The 19347-nt window shown below is 43.4% G+C and overlaps 1 protein-coding gene across 1 annotated transcript in view; it reads right to left on the reverse strand.

Moving 5' to 3' along the window:
• Positions 1–2353: 2353 nt before the first annotated feature.
• SLC17A8 (solute carrier family 17 member 8) overlaps positions 2354–19347 on the reverse strand; it is a gene marked incomplete at its 5' end in the record, with an annotated part of 104168 nt that continues 87174 nt past the window's right edge. Inside the window, 5 exons of the mRNA XM_030214893.1 lie at positions 2354–4149; positions 8239–8366; positions 13075–13185; positions 15590–15722; positions 17098–17247. Coding sequence (XP_030070753.1) covers positions 3802–4149; positions 8239–8366; positions 13075–13185; positions 15590–15722; positions 17098–17247 — 870 coding nt within the window. The remainder of the gene's footprint in view (positions 4150–8238; positions 8367–13074; positions 13186–15589; positions 15723–17097; positions 17248–19347) is intronic.

Consider the following 19347-nt stretch of genomic DNA (forward strand, 5'->3'; position numbering starts at 1 on the left):
TGAAGCTGACTGCATGGCTGAGGCATTCCTGCTCTCTGTATCCATCTCCTGAATTGACATCAGGTACTTCCGGGTTTGTCACAAGCAGAAGTGACCAATCACACGAGGTTTCTCGGCTTCAGAATGTTGGAGGTGCATTCTATTAAATAGGATTGGTCAGTTCCTTGAAGCACAGCCAGAGCTCAGCGTCCTGCACAGTAACACTCATACACCAGAGAGAGAGGGGGGAGGGCCTGACACCAGAGGGGGGGAGGTATCTCTGTCACACATACACTCTCTCTCTCTCACACAGTCAATGTCTTTCTTTCTCTCTCTCTCACTCTCACACACTGTCTCTCACACACTATCACATTCACTCTCTATGTGTCACACAGTCACTCACACACTCTCTTGGTCTCATACACTCAGTCTCACGGAGAGCCCTGTCTCACACACACTCTCTCGCACACACTGTATTTGTGTGAAACACACACTCTCTCTCTCACACTGTGTCTCACATATGCACTTGCACACACTCTCGTTCTCACACACACTCTCGCACCCAGACTCACTCTCTCTCTCACACACACACACTCGCACATTCACTCTCTCTCACACACACAGTCACTCTCACATACACTCTCTCAAACATACACACTCCGAGGAAAACCTTGCTAACGCCCGTTTCATTTGTGTCAGAAATGGGCCTTTTTTACTAGTAAATAAATAAATTGTCAGTCCAGCTGGGAGTGCTGTGGAAACAGCATTCACTGCCTCTGGGAAGATAATTTTCAAATTTAAAGAGTCATTTAATTTTGCCCCAATAAATTATCTACAATCGACTGAAGTCTCCTTGTTTGTCTCTGGTCAGCCCAGTCTATTTCCCACTCTTTTTTATTTCAATTGTTTTTATTATATAGGTAAATACAAAACAAAGTTCATCTATGTGATTTTATACCATTCCTCTGGGACAGGTGATGGGATAATAATAATTATTGAATTGAATTGTGAAAATCTGAAGGAAGTCTAGATAAATGAGGGGAAGGAACGCAAGACTGAAATTTCACCTAGGACATCTAATACCTCTGCACTGGCCTGAGAATACTAGCCAGCTTATTTTCCCGAAGGAGATCGCCGGCCATCTTCTGACACAAATCGGGAGATGGCCGGCCATCTCATGAAGCTGGCCAAATCAGTATAATGGAAAGCCGACTTTGGCCGGCTCCAATTGCTTTCTGTCGCAGAGCCAGCCAAAGTTAAAGGGGACGTTTCGGAAGGGTATGGAAGGTGGGACAGGGGCATTGTAAGACATGGCCGGCTTCAGCCGATAATGGAAAAAAGAAGGCCTGCTCTGAGGAGCATTTCGCCGGCTTCACTTGGTCCATTTATTTTTAGGACCAAGTCTCAAAAAAGTGCCCCAATTGACCTGATGACCACCGGAAGGAATCGGGGATCACCTCCCCTTACTCCCCCAGTGGTCACCAACCCCCTCCCACCCAAAAAAAAATTTTTTAAATCTTTTTTGCAAGCCTCTATGCCAGCCTGAAATTTCATACCCTGCTCCCTGACAGCAGTATGCAGGTCCCTGGAGCAGTTTTTAGTGGGTACAGTGCACTTCAGGCAGGTGGACCCAGGCCCACCTCCCCCCTATACTTGTGGTGGTAAATGGGAGCCCTCCAACCCCCCCAAAAACCACTGTACCCACATGTAGGTGCCCCCCTTCACCCATAAGGGCTATGGTAATGGTGTAGAGTTGTGGGGAGTGGGTTTTGGGGGGATTTGGGGGGCTCAGCAGCACCCAATGTAAGGGAGCCATGCACCTGGGAGCTATTTTAAATTTTTTTTTTTAGAAGTGCCCCCTAGGGTGCCCGGTTGGTGTCCTGGCATGTCAGGGGGACCAGTGCACTACAAATGCTGGCTCCTCCCATGACCAAATGCCTTGGACCTGGCCGGGTTTGAGATGGCTGGCCTCGGTTTCCATTATCGGCGAAAACCGATGCCAGACATCTGAAACCCAGCCATCTCTGAGATTTGGCCTTCCCCAACCGTATTATTGAAACAAAAGATGGCTGGCCATCTTTTTCGATAATACGGTTCTAGACCGCCTTTTGCAGCGCCGGCCATCTAGATGGGCCGCCATCTAGATGGCCGGTGCCGTTCGATTATGCCCCTCTAGGTGATCTGCAGTGGAAAAAAGATGTTACTCTTTCCCAGCTCCTGGCACTTCAGTAAATAAAGCTAGGAGCCAGATGGTTTTCCAATTCATAATATAATTTGTTTACTTAATATACCGTTTAATACAACCAAGGTTTTAAAGTGGTTTACAATAAAATAAACAAACAAGTGTTAATGCAAAACAATAAATAAACCCAAATCAGTTAACATTAACATAAAATGACAGTATTAAATTTACATTCAACTCATAGCTTTTCTCAAATTTCATCTGCTACCCCTTCTGGATTCATCTCTCTGTGCAATGTCAAGAGCTACCACTTTATCCATCCTAAAGGTTCAGCACACAGCTACACTCTGCTGAATTAGAGGAAAGTCTCTCAGAACAAAATGGGATGACCAAACAAATTGTTCTGAGCTTAGCTGCTATTATTTTATAAACTGCCTAATTCCTCATACCTTGCTTTATGTTTTAAGAGTGAATGAGCATCTTACCAAGGAAGCATACTTTTCTTGGGTTTTTTTTCTGTTTCTTAAATGATAAAAGAAAAACCTTACCTGTCTTCTGAGATTTCTGTCTCAGTTCTTTTAGAAAGCTGAGGATATTTGAAGCTCGGTCAAGGAAGTTTTGTGAAGGATGTGTAATTTATCAAAGATATGTGTTTTCATTAGATTGTGACCCTTGGGTTGTTTTATGATGGTCTCCTGTTAGCGTGGATACAACTTGCAATAAAAATGCTGATGATTATATCACATTTTCACTATGTGGTTAATCAAATGAAATAAACCTGAACCTGAACTAAGCTTCAATCCTACAATATGAATCCAAATGTCAGATTTCTGACCAGAAGCTCAATGAAATTGATTGCAGTGTAAGTTCCAGTACAGAGTGAAACAAGATATGAAAATACATTGAGGAAAACTGGTTAGACGGGTTTTCGTCAACAAACCCAATAAGAAGACATAAATAGGGTCATTCTCATATTCCACCCATGCTCATATGTTTTATGATAACTGTGTTCTCTCTCAATTATGACTGAGGCCAGATGTAGTGTACTAAGAGGCGTCACCCATTTTGCATTATGCAAAATACGTAGTACATTTCCTCCTCTGAAAGTCCAAGTGAATCTCAAGTTTTGTATACCTTACAAGCAAGCTCATTAGAGCTGTAATACATTGCGTAATGTCCTCATTAGTGGGCAGGCTCTTGCAGAAGTTCCCTGGTTGAATACCCCATTCAGATTTTCTGCTCCCTTCATCAGCAGGGTCATGCTGCAAAGGAAACATTTACAACCCCTGACAGGGAGCAGATCATACTCTCTGCTTAAGGATGACACATAAGTGGCAGTATTCCTGTTCTCTTGCCCAAGAGTCACTGCAATGACCAATACATATGGTGGGGGAGAAGGAAAGAAAGATATCAAATGGAGTAGAGAGATTCACAAGGTAGATCCAAGTCCTGGTTCCAATTAAGCTGGAAGTACGAAAGAGCATGAAGAAACTTCCAGGTTAAAAAATAAAGGAAAATAATATCCTCAGCCTGTTTTCTGAACTAGAATGGTTAACATGGCCAGCATGAGCATACCAGGAAATGCCTGTCGATGCGGATATTGACTGACCGCTGATTACCATACTAGTCACTCCCCAGTATTACGACGTATCTTGAAAATTGCCATTTTCATAATGGTAAAGTGGGTTTTCCACCTCTAAGTCCTGCGTCACTCCCTTGTGTTTTCTCCAGTTTTTCTTTCGCTCCTCACTGCTGTGAACGGTAGCACCATAAGACATTTTCTTCTGTGGACTAACAAAAGAATCGCTGTTCAGTTCAGTCTCTTCAGCTAATTCATCTTGATCTAGGATTCCACATTTATCTTCGCCAAGGTTTTCTGGATCTGCCCATTCCTGCTTCTCCCCAGAGGCGAAGATACCATAGAATATTACCCCACTGTAGTGCACTATTGCGGCTATCAGAAATACATTCTGCCATTCTTCTCGGGTCTAGATGCAACAATTGACAAACATAATCATAGTTAGAACTACAACGCAGACAATAAGACAAGAACAAAGTTAGAGAGGATAACTTAGTATATGTTGGTTAAGTGGAGAAATAGGTGTGTAAGTTCACTCATGTAGAACTAGGCCAGCGCACCTTTTATAAATTATGTATAGAACCACTCACAATATGTAGTGCTATGCACCAGGAGCGTAGTCAGACCTGCTATTTTGGGTGGGCCCCATTAACCCAGATGGGCCCTTCCATCCCACCCCCATACATACATTTCATCATCTTTCTCCCCTTCCACCCAGCATCTGCTCCTCTCCACCCTCCCCCCCCAGCCTCCCATGCCCAGCATCTGCTCCTCTCCACCCCCCCAGCCTCCCCTGCCCAGCATCTGCCCCTCTCTCCTTCCTGCCTGGAATCTTCCTGTCTCTCTCTCTGAAAACCCTCCCTCCCTAGTCTATCTCCAAGCAGCGATTCCTGTAAGCAACCTGTGTCCGCTGTGCAGGCTTCTCTCTATCGCATCCCCGCCATGCCAGTGAAGAAACAGGAAGTGACATCATCGAGGGTGGGATTGCGGTAGAGGGAAGCCCTCAAGGCTAACACTGGTTGTCTTTAGGAATTGCTGCAGGCAACTGCTCAAAGGTAGACAGGGGAAGGGGTTCAGAGAGAGACAGGCAGCTGCCGTGCCGCCAGTGGTAAAGAGAGAGAGAGGAGTGAGGCATTGCCAATGAGATATTTTGGGGGCCACTAGACTGGGTAGGCCTGAGGCAAGAATGGGTGGGCCTTGAACTACAGCCAGAATTCGCATTGGGCTGGCGGTAGCGCCAGATTAGCGTGCGGTAAGCTCACGTTGGGCTTACTGCCACTTTCCAAAAGACCCCCTAAGAGAATAAAAAAGTGTCAAGTTTTTTTCAAAAAGCTAAATAGTTAGATTTGAAGTCAAGCATAAAATTTAGGCATGTACCCTTTGGCTAAATTAACACATGTATATTTCAATTAAATCTAGTTATTGCCAATAATTGGTTGCTAACAAGCCATTTATCTTTGCTAATTAGCTCGTTATTCAATTAAATTGCTCATGTAAATTGGGCACATGCCCAAATTTGCGCACACAATTCCATGCAATTTTTGTGACTTTATAGAATTAGAGGTAACGCAGGAATTCTATTTATGGCGCCTATAAATTCCATGTGGAAAACAATTCTGCCTAAGTGCATTCTATAAGCAGCACCTAGATTTAAATGTGGTATATAGAATACGCTTAGTTGATACTCCAGCACCTACAACTATGCGAGTCCATTTACGCCAATGAAATCATGGCATAAATCCTGACACATAGTTTAGATGCACTGGGCCATATTCTATAACTATGAGTGTAAATTTCAGAAAGCCCATGAAATGCCCATTTCTCTGCCCATAACCATGCCCTTTTTTTGCCTACATGCATTAGAAGTTAGGCGCAGAGTGTTACAGAACATGCTTAGCAAGTTGTGTGCGTAAATTCTAATTATTGCCCATTGGTGCTCATTATTGATTGTGAAGTGCTGTTATCAACACTGATTAGCTTGTTAAGTCAATTAAGTTACACACTCTGTTATAGAACACTAGGCTCACTATATAGAATCCGAGGGAATATGTGTATGTAAATCTATTTTATAATCATCAACAACATACGCAAGAAGATGTCAGAGTTCTAAAAAGTGCACAAATAGCTGTGAAGGAGATAACCTGCTTCAGAAAATAAAATTTTGTATGAAGAAAAATTAGCAAATATCCACCATCGAGCACTCCTCAACAGGTCCAAAAAAACTGTTTAGTTGGTGGGTAGGCATGATATGGAGCAGGTGTAAATGTCAGCTGGTGAAAGTGCCAAAGCATACATGTATTGCCATTATAAAATATGCTTACACAGGTGGGAGGTAATTTTAGAAGAGATCATCTGGGTTGGGAACCTAAATAGGGTGTCTATGCTGAGGTTATTCCATGAAGACCCCTAAGTGCCCATCAGGCTCATTTTCGAAAGAGATGGACGCCCATCTTTCAACATAAATCAGCACTTGGAAGTACATCTCCAGAGACGTCCAAATCGGTATAATCTTTATCGGAAGTCCATCACAAGGACATCCAACTCTCAAGGGGGCGTACCGGAGGCGTGGTCAAGGAAGGACTTGGGCGTTCCTAAGATTTGGACGTCTTTGAGCCATAATGGAAAAAAGCAAAGACATCCAGCACTAAAACTTGGACGTTTTCACCCGGACCTGTTTTTATTATGAATAAGGCACAAAAAGGTGCCTGAAATGACCAGATGACCACTGGAGGGAATCAGGGATGAACTCCGTTACTCCCCCAGTGGTCACTAACACCCTCCCACCCTCAAAAAACATGATTAAAAATATTACTTGCCAGCCTCAGATGTCATATTCAGGTCCATGACAGCGCATAGGTCCCTGGAGCAGTTTTAGTGGGTGCAGTGCACTTCAGACAGGTGGACCCAGGCCCATACTCCCCCTATCTGTTACATTTGTGGAGGAAACAGCAAGCCCTCAAAAACCCACCAGAAACCCTCTGTACCCACATATAGGTGCCCCCTTCACCCGTAAGGGCTATGATAGTGGTGTACAGTTGGGGGTAGTGGGGTTGGGGGGCTCAGCAGACAAGGTAAGGGAGCAATGGTGAGATGTGTACCTGGGAGCATTTTATGAAGTCCACTGCAGTGCCCCCTAGGGTGCCCGACTGCTGTCCTGGCATGTCAGGGAGACCAGTGTACTACAAATGCTGGCTCCTCCCATGTCCAAATGGCTTGAATTTGGATGTTTTAGACTTGGACGTCTTTGCGTTCGAAAATCGCCGAAAATCAGAGACGTCCAAATCCTTGGTATTTTCGAAACCAAAGATGGACGTCCATCTTTTTTCAAAAATGACCTTTTCCCCGCCTCCGAATTTGGACGTTTTACGAAGACGTCCAAATTCCAACTTAGATGTTCCTTTCGAAAATGCCCCTCCATGTGTCCTTCAAAATAGCTTCACAAAACCAAATAGTACCACTGAACGTCTAGGGAGTCCACCACTGCATTATCCAATGTGGTCCAGGAGACAAAGTTAGGGCAGAGCCAAGAGATACCCAGGTACTGCTGATATCCAGTGGTAGTACACTGACTTTCTGCTTAACTTAGGACAGAAAAAAGGCTATTCTAAGTTAACTAGGTAACTATCTGGATACCACTGATTGCCCAGATATTCTGTGCTGATACCCGGATAGGTGGCAGCATTAATATCCAGGCACATTTCAACCAGAAGTGACCAGATTTGCTTGCACTCTGCTGGCTCATACCATTTTTGTGATTTTCCCTGTTCCCACCCATACCCCATTTTCCCATCCCCACTTGTCTCCTTTACCTCATTTCTCCCATGCCCCACTATTTGTGGATCCCCCACTGGTTATGGTTCACTTATGTTTGTATTCTGTTGGCTTGACCAATAAACATATTTTTTTTAAACCTTGACCACAGCTGGCTGAATATTGCCCCAGAGTCTTTTAGAGGCCCTTTTTCCAAACGGCAGTAAAAGGTGGCCCACAGTGTGTCGGCACGCGGGATCACCGCACATCGAGGCCACCTTTTACCGCTGCCGGTAAAAGGTCTTTTTTTAAAAGGGCCGGTAAATGGCCATATGGTAATCTAAAAATCACCGCACGGTCATTTACTACTGGAGTAGCAGTGAGGGCTCCGGCAGTAACCTGGTGGTAATCAGGCACACCCCTGGCGCTAGAAAATCCCAAAGTATTGTCTAGTGCCGGACATGGCATGCGGGAAAGAAGGAACTACTGCCAGGCACCTGGGCGAGTCCGGTGGTAGGGCCGATTAGTTGTGCACAAACCCAGCAGTAGACTTATCACCAGGTGATATAAGAGCCCCTTAATTTGGTAACTTTCTTTGATAATTTAGTTCTTATTGCATTCTTTTTCCAGTAAACTGGTTTTAGATTTAATAAGGTGAGGGAAAATAGGTATAAGTACTGTGTTCCATTCTGAATCAAGTTGGTGGTTAATCATTTTAGTGCTGCCATAATATAAAGTAGACTTTTACCTTATGCCGTGTCATTGCCCCGACAATGAGTGGACATACCATTCCCGACAAGGTGCCGACACCATTAGATATTCCCATGAGAATGCTGGCGTACCTTGGTGCAATGTCTAAGTGATTGACATTAAAACCTGTGATTGGTAAAAAATAAAAATACACATAAAAAGGAAGGTCTCACCCTATTAGCATTTGTTTCATTGTTTTTTACATCCAGGAAATACATTAATCTTCTGCAAAGTATAATGCTTCATTCAAAGGACTACGGAAATGTAACTGTGTGTAACACCCCTTTGCCTGGGCACTTCTGGGTCCGGGGTGTGAGTGGGCTGGATCCCCTGTGAAGGGCAGACTCCGTCTGACCCTGCGCGCGATGCCTTCACCTGGGGAAAGATGTATTAGCGGGTGGGATTACCCTCTTCTCCCCCAGGAGCCCAAAAGTTAAGATCCGAATCCCTGTGGGAAACAAGGCTGGCAATTAAGAAAGGCTGTCTGTTGGAAGACAATTGTACACCTTTTAATCCAAACGACCACTCAGCAGTCAGTAGCTTAAAACTCAGTTTATTCATCAACTTGAAACCACAGGAACATTCCAACTGCATAAACCCTCCATCAATTAGTGCAATCCTTAAATAACTTGTTCTTCCAATATTCCCCAGAGGAACTCCTGCATGCGTTAAAGGTTTGGCGCACACCTTTACAGAATATGCTTAGCAAGTTGTGCACCTAAATTCTAATCAGTGCTAATTAGTGCTCATATCGGTGCTCATTAGCTTGTTAAATCAATTAAGTTGCATGCGTTGTTATAGAATCCACGCCAATTTCGGCACCTAAATCTCAGCGCACTATATAGAATCCGGGGGATAATGTGTACAGCACTGTGTATGTCTAGTAGCACTATAGAAATGATTAGTAGTAGAAGTAGTAGAACTGGGTGGCTATTGTCCAGCTCATTTTCGAACAAGAAGGCCGTCCATCTTCCGACACAAATCGGAAGATGGCCGGCCATCTCCTAAACCCGGCCAAATCGGTATAATCGAAAGCTGATTTTGGCCGGCTTCAACTGCTTTCCATCACGGAGCCGGCGAAAGTTCAAGTGGGTGTGTCAGCAGTGTACCGAGAGCAGGGCGGGGGAGTGGAATAGGGGACTCTGAATAGTATTTAACTGTAACATAAGATGTTCCACACAAAGGGACTTTATTCAGGAAATCTTCTAAAAAATCATATTTAATTAAATTGTATAATGTTAGATATGGGGCTGGCTCAGTGAATTAAACCTAAATTCGAATCTGCAAAACCGTTCAGAGAAATTCTGCACTGGCTCCCTATAAAAGAACAAATAGCCTTTAAAATACGTACATTAATTCACAGAATAATCTACGGTGAGGTACCTGAATATATGCTCGAATTGGTTGACTTACCACCCAGAAACAGAACTAATTCCTCACGATCATATCTGAACTTACACTACCCAGACTGTAATGGCTTAAAATATAAATCAATTTACGCCTCAAACTTCACTTACATTGGCACTCAACTGTGGAACGCCTTACCCAAATTAACAAAAACTACCCAGAACTACCTAAACTTTAGGGAATCATTGAAAACAATATTGTTTAAGAAGGCTTATTCCTCACGCTCAACATAATCAGAACTATCCCTTACTATTATATGATCCAATGGACTCTAATTACACCTTATTATCTTCTTATTCACTACTGATTAATTCTCTTATTTCAATACCATTCGCTGTTCAACTGTTATTTCTATTCTACTATCAATTTGCAAAAATTATAATTCTTGCATTGTAACTTTACTACAGTAAGCCACTTTGAGCCTGCAATCAGTGGGAAAAGGTGGGATACAAATGTGATAAATAAATAAATAAATAAATTTGAAGCTGCACTATCACTTTTCCTGTGGAACACCCAGATTTCATTTCCAGGTCTGGTGGAGTTCCAATGCTAGGGGTGATGATGTGGATGGCCTTGGATCCTCCAAAAATATGTTTTATTCCTGTTACAGGTTGCGACGGAGATCAGTTAGCACATTTAGGGGCCCTTTCACTAAGCCATGTGGGCACCTACACACGCCCAACGAGCATCAATTTGGAATTACTGCCGGCTACCACATGGCCCGGGCGTTAATTTTCATTTTTTCGTGCGTCCGCTACGCGTGACGGAAAGTAATTTTTATTTTCTGGTGCGTGGCGCTAACCAGGCGGTAAAAGGCATTCCACGCGCATAGACCATTACTGCCCGGTTAACGCATGAGACCTTACCGCTAAGTCAATGGGTGGCGGTAAGGTCTCAGACCCAAAATAGATGCACACCACTTTTCATTTTGCCACACGTCCATTTTCAACCAAAGTTTTAAAAAGGCGTTTTTTACAGGTGCGCTAAAAAATGGATTTGTGCGCATCCAAAACATGCGCCTACACTAGTGCAGGCCATGTTTCAGTGCACCTTAGTAAAAGGACCACTTAAAATCTTTGAAACCACAAGTATTCCTAGGGCTATGAAGAATGACCCAAAATGTATGCAGATCTATACAGGCAGAAATACACAGCTTGCTATTATTTAGTTTACAGCAATGCTGACCACAGAAATCTTTTTTTTTCTTAATATGCTCTCTTTCCATACATAGTTTCATGTGCAGATCATGCCATTGCAGGTTCAATGCATAACATTTATGTGTAGACCAGGAGGTGAGGTTTGGAGCAGGCAATGTACTTAAACAATTCAGCCACATTACTTAAAATTTCTATACATAAGTTAGGCCAGCAGAAAACAGGCCTAACATGCTGAGAAGCAGCAACGCATTTGCTGTTTAAACATACTTTCAGCAACATCGTTCAAATAGCTGGCACTGCTAAATATCTGAATAAATTACAGCACTGGTGCATTACTTTATCCAGTGGCCACAGCCACTGAAACTTAGATGCACAGTGTTCATACATGAAAAAGAAGCCTATCTACTTTCAGAAGAGAAAGAAAGTGTTTGTATGTCTGTGTGTGGTTATATGCATGCATGCGTGTGTGTGTGTGTGTGTGTGTGTGTGTGTGTGTGTGTGTGTGTGTGTGTGTGTGTGTGTGTGTGTGTATGGACAGAACAAAAAAGGAAAAAACACCTAATATAGACGAACAGCAGCAAAACAAGGAAGTAGGGATGGACTCAAAGTACTCTGCGGCCAGTAGGGTAACAAGTCAGTCTTTATTGAATGCCAACACGGGGCCATGTTTTGGTGGAAATACCGCTTGCTTCAGGGGTCACAACAACTGTACAGTGCTGCTCTCCAGACGATGCAGAGAGATACAAAAACCACACAGAAAAAACGAGTGGTATCACACGGGGTATTCTCGTTAAAAAATCTCAGCGTGTCGTTCTCCGAGCTTACAGCATGTCAACCCATTACAGGTCTGTTGACAGCTGTGGTGCTTAATAAAGACTGACCTTTTACGCTACTGGATGCAGAGGACTGTTTTGGTGTGTGTGTGTGTGTGTACATGCATGCATGGGAGGTGTGGGGGTGTGTGCATACATGTTTTTGTGGGAAGGGATGTATTTATGCATGCACATGTATGCGTATTTGTGTGGGGGATGTCTGTGTGTGCATGCATGTGAATGCATTATTTTTATTTATTTACTTTTTTACTTATTTTATTTATTTAAAAACGTATATTCCATGCAATTCAAAGTTCTTGGCAGATCACAAATTATAAACACATAAAAACTATCAACATACCACATTCTAAAATCCTTGCAACCAATTTCTGAACCATTTGTAATGCTTTTCTTTGAGTTTTCTGAATCCCTAATAATAGTGCATTGAATAATCAAACCAGGGGGTTACAAGCTGTGCACAACTGTTTGAATATTGCATGGTTTCAACAATTGTTTCAATCGTCTTACTAATCTCAATTTACAAAATACATCTCTAATAATTTTCTGGGTATGAGCTCTCATTGTTAAACCCTCATCTACAATAACCTCTACGCAGTTTTTACACTATACAAATATCATCAATGTCAAAATGAAAAACTACAGGTACATCAGAGAAGAGTGGGTGGTTAGCATTAAAGATTTGTGTTTTGTTAACATGTAACTTTAGACTGTTCACTGCCATCCAGCAATGAATTGTGTGTGTGTGTATGTGTGTATGCATGCATTTGGGGATGTGGGTGTATGTATATGTGTGGGTGTGTGTACCCATACGTGTGTGTGTGTGTGTGAGTGTGTATGTATGTGTGTGTATGCATACATGTGTGGGTGGGTGGGTAGGTCTGTGTTTGTGCACGTGTGTGTATATGTTTGCATATCGAGCTATGAGTGTGCACACATATGCAGGGAGTGTAGGTGTACATGTGCACATGGATATATGCACGTGTGTGTGGGTGGGCAGGTGTATGTATGTATGAGTGTGTGTGTGTCCCTAATAACTCATCCTGTTTGCACTAGATTTGCAGGATGTACTGAGGACTCTGACAGAGTAAGGAGTCTTTTCGACGCATGCCTTTGTGAGGTCCGTGGGCACAGTCGTGTTCATGTCACTGAAAGTTCTGACCCAAACTTCGTGCTCTTGTCTGTACAGTGTTGTTTTATCTTCCAAAGTGATCAAAAAGAGGGTTTTTTTTAATTAAAACGTGACAAGTTTTTGCAGTCACCACAGAATAATTGACAAAATTACCATGTAGTAACTGCACAGCCTCGTATAAGTGTTAGGGGTGCTCCCAGCACCTGCCCATGCAGTTTGCAGAGTGAAATACAATTAGCATGCATGAACTGCACTGCACACAGAACAGAATTTTAAAAGTGTATTGTTGACTTTTGAGATAATTTTACCTGAAATAGCAAAGCCGCTAAATCCTACTGCTAGAATCAAGAAAGAGATAGCCATGCCTTTTGTATGAGAATAGCCAACCACCAAAAGCAAAGTTGCTTCCATGCCAAAACCTGCAAATGGAAAACAAACATAAACAATGTCATCTCTAGTGATACATATATTTGTAATGAAGTTTGTTAGCAAGGTATATTTTATCTTCAAAGATCACTGTAATTACAACAGTAGCACTTACAAGTAGGACGAGGGGGCAGGGAGACTTTGGCCTGGCTCATGTTTCTCCACAATTGAGATTCCAGAGCCACTGTAACCTGTGCTGAGGCACTACGGAGATAGTTCTATAACTATTATAAATCAGCACCCAGAAGGTACCTAAGTGAAGCCTATTCTATAAAGGAATGTAGACACCTACTTTCCTTTATAGAATACTAGATTAACAACAAAAATACACAGCTATAATTTAGGCTCGAGCACGTAAACCAGCCATAGAACCGGCATAAGTGTTTGCGCCAGGGGCGTAGCCAGACTTCGGCGGAGGGGGGTCCAGAGCCCGAGGTGAGGGGGCACATTTTAGCCCCCCCCCCCCGTGGCCCCCTCCACCATTGCCGACCCACCGCCGCCGCCACCGCCACCACCACCAATTTCCCCCCCTCCCCCCGTGCCGACGACCCTCTCGACCCCCCTCCTGCCTCCAACCCTACCTGCTGCCACCGTCACCTACCTTTACTGGCGGGGGACCCCAACCCCCACCAGCCAAGGTCCTCTTCTTCCGGCACATGGCTTCGTTCTGTTTCTGTGAGTCTGACATCCTGCACATTGTACGGGCAGGACGTCAGACTCACAGAAACAAAGCAAAGCCTTGCAGATCAGCCAGCAATGTGGCTGGAAGAGGACCTCGGCTGGCGGGGGTTGGGGTCCCCCACCAGCAAAGGTAGGCGACGGCGGGGGAGGGTTGGTGGCGGGGGGGGGTCGAGAGGGTCATCGGCATGGGGGGGTCAAAGTTGGTGGTGGCGGTGGCGGTGGCGGTGGTGGCGGCGGGGGGGTCGGCAGCGGTGGAGGGGGCTAAAATGTGCCCCTCACCTCAGGCTCTGGACCCCCCTCCCACTGAAGTCTAGTGTTAAGATATGGGATCTGTGCTAAAATAGTTCAATTTAGTGATAAAATAATGCCTCTTAACAGTAGCCCACATTGATAACTTTCCCCTTAGAGTGAAGGGTTTCAGTCTTTGATAAACAGAGCTGATATTGTGATGTCATAATGCCTCATTCTACCAATACCTAAGAGCCAATTTCCTCAGTGATGTCACAATGGCTTGACTGTCCTACACTTGGCTCACTCTTATTACATATAGCAGTGATTTTGATTTCTAGAGACATTTCTATTAAATCAAGTGGGGAAGTTATCAACATGAGCTACCATTAAGATATGTTGTTTTACTGTTAACCCCAGTTTTTAGTAACTAGGGGCCTGATATTCAGAATGCGGGAGGTAGTTGGGCTGCCTCCTGCGGTCAGTGCTGACCCCAGATATTCAATGCCGGGCCATTTCCGGTTTATTTTTGGCCAGTTTAAACATAACTGGCCATGCCAATATTCAGATCTGATCAGTTATGTTCAAACTGGCCAAAGATATACCTGCTATTTTGGTGGCCAAATATAGCTGCCAAACTTAGCCAATGATGCGCCAAAAATCGGCAGAGAGCCAGTTATATTGTAAGATATAACCAGCTATCTGCTAGGTGCTAATCAGCAATATTCAGCGGGAGACAACCGGCTATCTCCCGCTGAATATTGCCGGATAGCCAGCAAAGTACCATTTAATGAGCCAGGTGCTGTTCCTGGACAGTTAAATGGTTTTGAATATCGTGGGTAGGTCTCATAGCATAAAATAGGGCCTGTGCTAAAATAGCATGAGTTAATGGTAAAATAAAATGTCTTAATCATAAGCCGCTTTAATATCTATGGGGTCCTTTTACTAAGGTGTGCCAAAAAATGGCCTGCGCTGGTGTAGACATGTGCATTGGATGCATGCAGGTCCATTTTTCAGCGCACCTGCAAAAAAGGCCTTTTTTTGGTTGAAAATGGATGTGCCTCAAAATAAAAATTGGCGCGCGTCTATTTTGGGCCTGAGACCTTACCGCCAACCCCATTCACTTAGTGGTAAGATCTCACGTGTTAACTGGTTGGTAATTGTCAGCACAAGTACAATGCTGATTACCGCCCAGTTAGCGCCTCACGCTGGAAAAGTTTCCGGCACGCGTAGCGGATGCGTGTAAAAATGAAATTACCACCCGGGCCATGTGGTAGCCATGCAGTAGTTCAAAACTGATGCACATAGGATGTGTATACGTGCCTACACAGCTTAATAAAAAGGCCCCCATACCCCTTAGAATCTGATCCACTATAGCGTTTTCCAATTATTTGTCTAAGACAAGTTTGCTGAATCAAGCCCTAAGTGGACACAAGTGCTGAAATTCGGTTATTTACTAGAAGACTGTTTGTCGAATGTAAACATTACCTCCACAATTCATGATCTTCCTGACCGTGGTTGTGGACAAAATCTTTCTGCTTCGTAAAAAATCAGCCAGCTGTCCCCCAATGGGTACAATAATTGTCATAACCATATGTGGAACCGCAGACAAAAACCCAACCTTAGATCAAGAAAGAAAGGGGATATGACTGAGAAGTTTGATGGGATTTTTTTTGCTAAAAAATAATAAATGAAGCAATAAGCAAAGCCATTTATCTGGATAAATATAGTAACATAGTAAATGACGGCAGATAAAGACCTGAACGGTCCATCCAGTCTGCCAAACAAGATAAACTAATTTTACATGGTATGTAATACTTTATATGTATATCCGAGTTTGATTTGATCCCTGCCTTTCTCAGGGCACAGACCGTAGAAGTCCCCCCCTGCACTGGTTTTATTCTCCAAATACCGGCGTCCCCACCCAATGTCTGCTAAGATTCCATAGATCCATTCCTTCTAAACAGGATTCCTAAATGCCACTGTTGTTCAAATAAATGGCTTAGTCGGGGGATTGCCATTAGTATACTTGAATGTATAGAAATAAAGGTGAACAAATGAAAAAGGGCATTCTTCAGCTGCACACGTAGCACACTTTCTAAAATTGATTTTTATACATATGTACTAGTTTACATATGTAAATGTTTTTCCCACATGTAATTGCCTCTGCTACCTATAAAAAACCACAAGAAAATATGATTTAACATTACTGATAGTGGGTCCACCAGATAATCATGATATTATGACCATCAATATGCATAACTGTGACCCTTTAAGTAATGGCAGGTAGCTGAGTAGAACTAGTAAGTGATAGCCTTTGTGCTGACAAGAGCTGGCCCAGCGACTCTCATTGGCATCCTGGGTTGGCTGAAAGGAGGAAGTATGCTGGGAATGTAGGATTCATAGTCCCTGGAAACTGGGAGCCGTTGCTATTCGAATTTCATAATAACAACACCTAGTAGCTGAATTTCAGACTCATGATTGCAGGATTCTGGTACATAGCCCCCAGCCAACAGAGATTGCTGCAATGACTGGGTTGTTGCTAATGAGAAGCTTTTGGTGCAAGATCCCAGTCCTGGTTTCAATTGAGCTGAGAGCCCAAGGAAGCAAGAGGAAACTCTTGGGACTTCCCCCCCCCCCCCCCCCCCCCCCACACACCCCAAAATCTGCATTTCAATGCTATTCAGCACCATTTTCTGGACAGCTCCTGTGACTTACTGGCAAACTTGAGGGGCATTGTTATCAAGGTGGGCTACCATTACAACATATTTAACTGATAACTCTAGTTCTTAGTAACTTGGTCTCATTGCATAAAATAAGACCTGTGCTACAATAGCATGAGTTAGTGATAAAATAGCACATCTTAATGATAGCCCACAATGATAACTACGCCCCTGAGATACACCAAAAGTAACAGTGCATTTCTAAAATTTGAAACATGCTAAAAGTGCCACCAAATGCACACAAAAAAAATCATGCTTCCAAGTTTATAGTACCTTGCTTATAGGAAATTCAAAGACCTCTTCAAAGTAAGCTGGTTGGCTTATGAGCAGCAAATAGAAAGTCCAGCTTCTACAAAAGTTTGCCACGATGATTGCATAAACTGGCATTGAAGTGAAGAATCTGCTCCATGGGGTTTTAAACCTCTACAAGGGACAAGTGAAGGACACATTTGTAGGCAAGACCACATACAGAACCTGCACCAGCTGTTGCACTTGTAACACTATGTAATTGCTCACTAGGTTGAATTGTACGTTGATTATGGGGCTTTTAGTCACCTGGAGATAATCTTAGGATGCATTACCCCAACTGCATTGGTTCATCTTTCAAATATTAGTATATTAGTACAGTGGCTTTTGCAGTGGACTCTGAAGGACAAGGGGCAACAAGCTGCCTCAAACCCTATAGGACAGGGGTGGGCAACCTCGGTCCTCAAGGGTCACGACCAAGTCAGGTTTTCAGGATACCCCCAATGAATATGCATCTTTAATATATCACCATCCATTTTTTTTATTTTAATACTCTTCAAACACTGTTTTCTAAATGAATAAATATAAATGCTAACTTGCAAGTTAGCTATGATGTCATCAGAAAGTGAATAAAAAGCAGTGCACATGCTCTGGCATTTAAAGGTTTTTAGTGCCATTGATTCGGACGCCTGGTGGAGTCCCACCCTGTTTAAGTAGTCGATATCACGTTATAAGGTATGTAATATAAAAGTTTGAAAAGGGTTTAAGTAGTTAAGAGGGAAAAGAGTAGATTTTCCTATATTCTAATTGCATATTTTTGTTTAGTTGAACCCCTGAAGATGCCACGAGCGAAACGCATTAGAATGCGTAGGGTTTAACTTGGATTGAACAAGGGAACACTACAGATTGGTTCAATATGTGATGGAAGGAAAAGAGAGTCTACAGCTTGCTTGAGGATATTAAAAATACAGGACTCTTATGAGGAATACAGAGAAAAGAACACAGAAGAATAAGGACAGTAATACATCACGAAGTTGTCTTAAGTGGTTTATGGATCAGCGATGATCAGCAATGAACTAATAGAGTTTAATATGAGCACGTGGTTTCAATATGCGAAGAGACTGAACTCCTTCGTAAAAGACGAACTGTTTATCTATGTGTTATGGATCCATAAAGGGAAAGGAATAAGCTTTACGTGACCCAGAGAAGGGGAAACAATTTTGTTTAGTATTCTAAAGTGGGGAATATCTCTGTATCATGTTACAAATGTTAAGCTGTGACAGTTAGGTTGTATAGTATGAATGGGAATGTATGAATGATGCAATAATAGGAAAACTGAGTAAAATGCGATGGAGTATTTATGTTTATTCATTTAGACAACAGAGTTTGAAGAGTATTAAAATAAAAAAATGGATGGTGATATATTTAATTTGTAGTTACTGTGTAGAAGGAGTATATAGGGAGTAACTAGATTGAAAAATAGAGATCTCATAAAAGTAAGGGTGGCAATGAATATGCATGAGATCTATTTGCATAAATATGGAGGCAGTGTATGCAAATAGATCTTATGCATATTCATTGGGGAAATCCTGAAAACCAAACTGGGTTGCAGCCCAAAAGGACCAAGGTTGCCCACCCCTGCTATAGGGTGTATTATTATTCTAAATAGAATCATACCATGCTGACATTTATTAGCATAGGAAAATATCACCATACTCAAAATGGAACTGTAGATCATTTTTTATGGTTTTATGGTTTACTAGTAAAAAAGGCCCGTTTCTGGCATAAATGAAACGGGCGCTAGCAAGGTTTTCTTCGGCTCCCCTGCAGCCACCCATGTCCAGCGACCCTCCTCTCCCCCTGCAGCCGCCCATGTCCAATGACCCTCCTCTCCCCCTGCACCCACTGCAGCCACCCATGTCCAGCGAACCTCCTCTCTCCCCTGCCCCCCCTCCTGTCACCCATGTCCAGCGACCCTCCTCTCTCCCCTGCCCCCCTCCAGCCACCCATGTCCAGCGACCCCCTGCCCCCCTCCAGCCACCCATGTCCAGTGACCCTCCTCTCTCCCCTGCCCCCCTCCAGCCACCCATGTCCAGCGACCCTCCTCTCTCCCCTGCCCCCCTCCAGGCACCCATGTCCAGCGACCCTCCTCTGGACATGGATCAGCTGTGAGGCATGTTTTTTTCTCCCCGGGTTCTGAAGTTGACATCATAATGGCTACGGTGATGTCAGCCTGATCTACGGAGCCTAGCAGACCAACTCGGAATGAGCCACGGT

The sequence above is a fragment of the Microcaecilia unicolor genome, chromosome 9, assembly GCF_901765095.1.
Source record: "Microcaecilia unicolor chromosome 9, aMicUni1.1, whole genome shotgun sequence".
Lineage (NCBI taxonomy): Eukaryota > Metazoa > Chordata > Amphibia > Gymnophiona > Siphonopidae > Microcaecilia > Microcaecilia unicolor.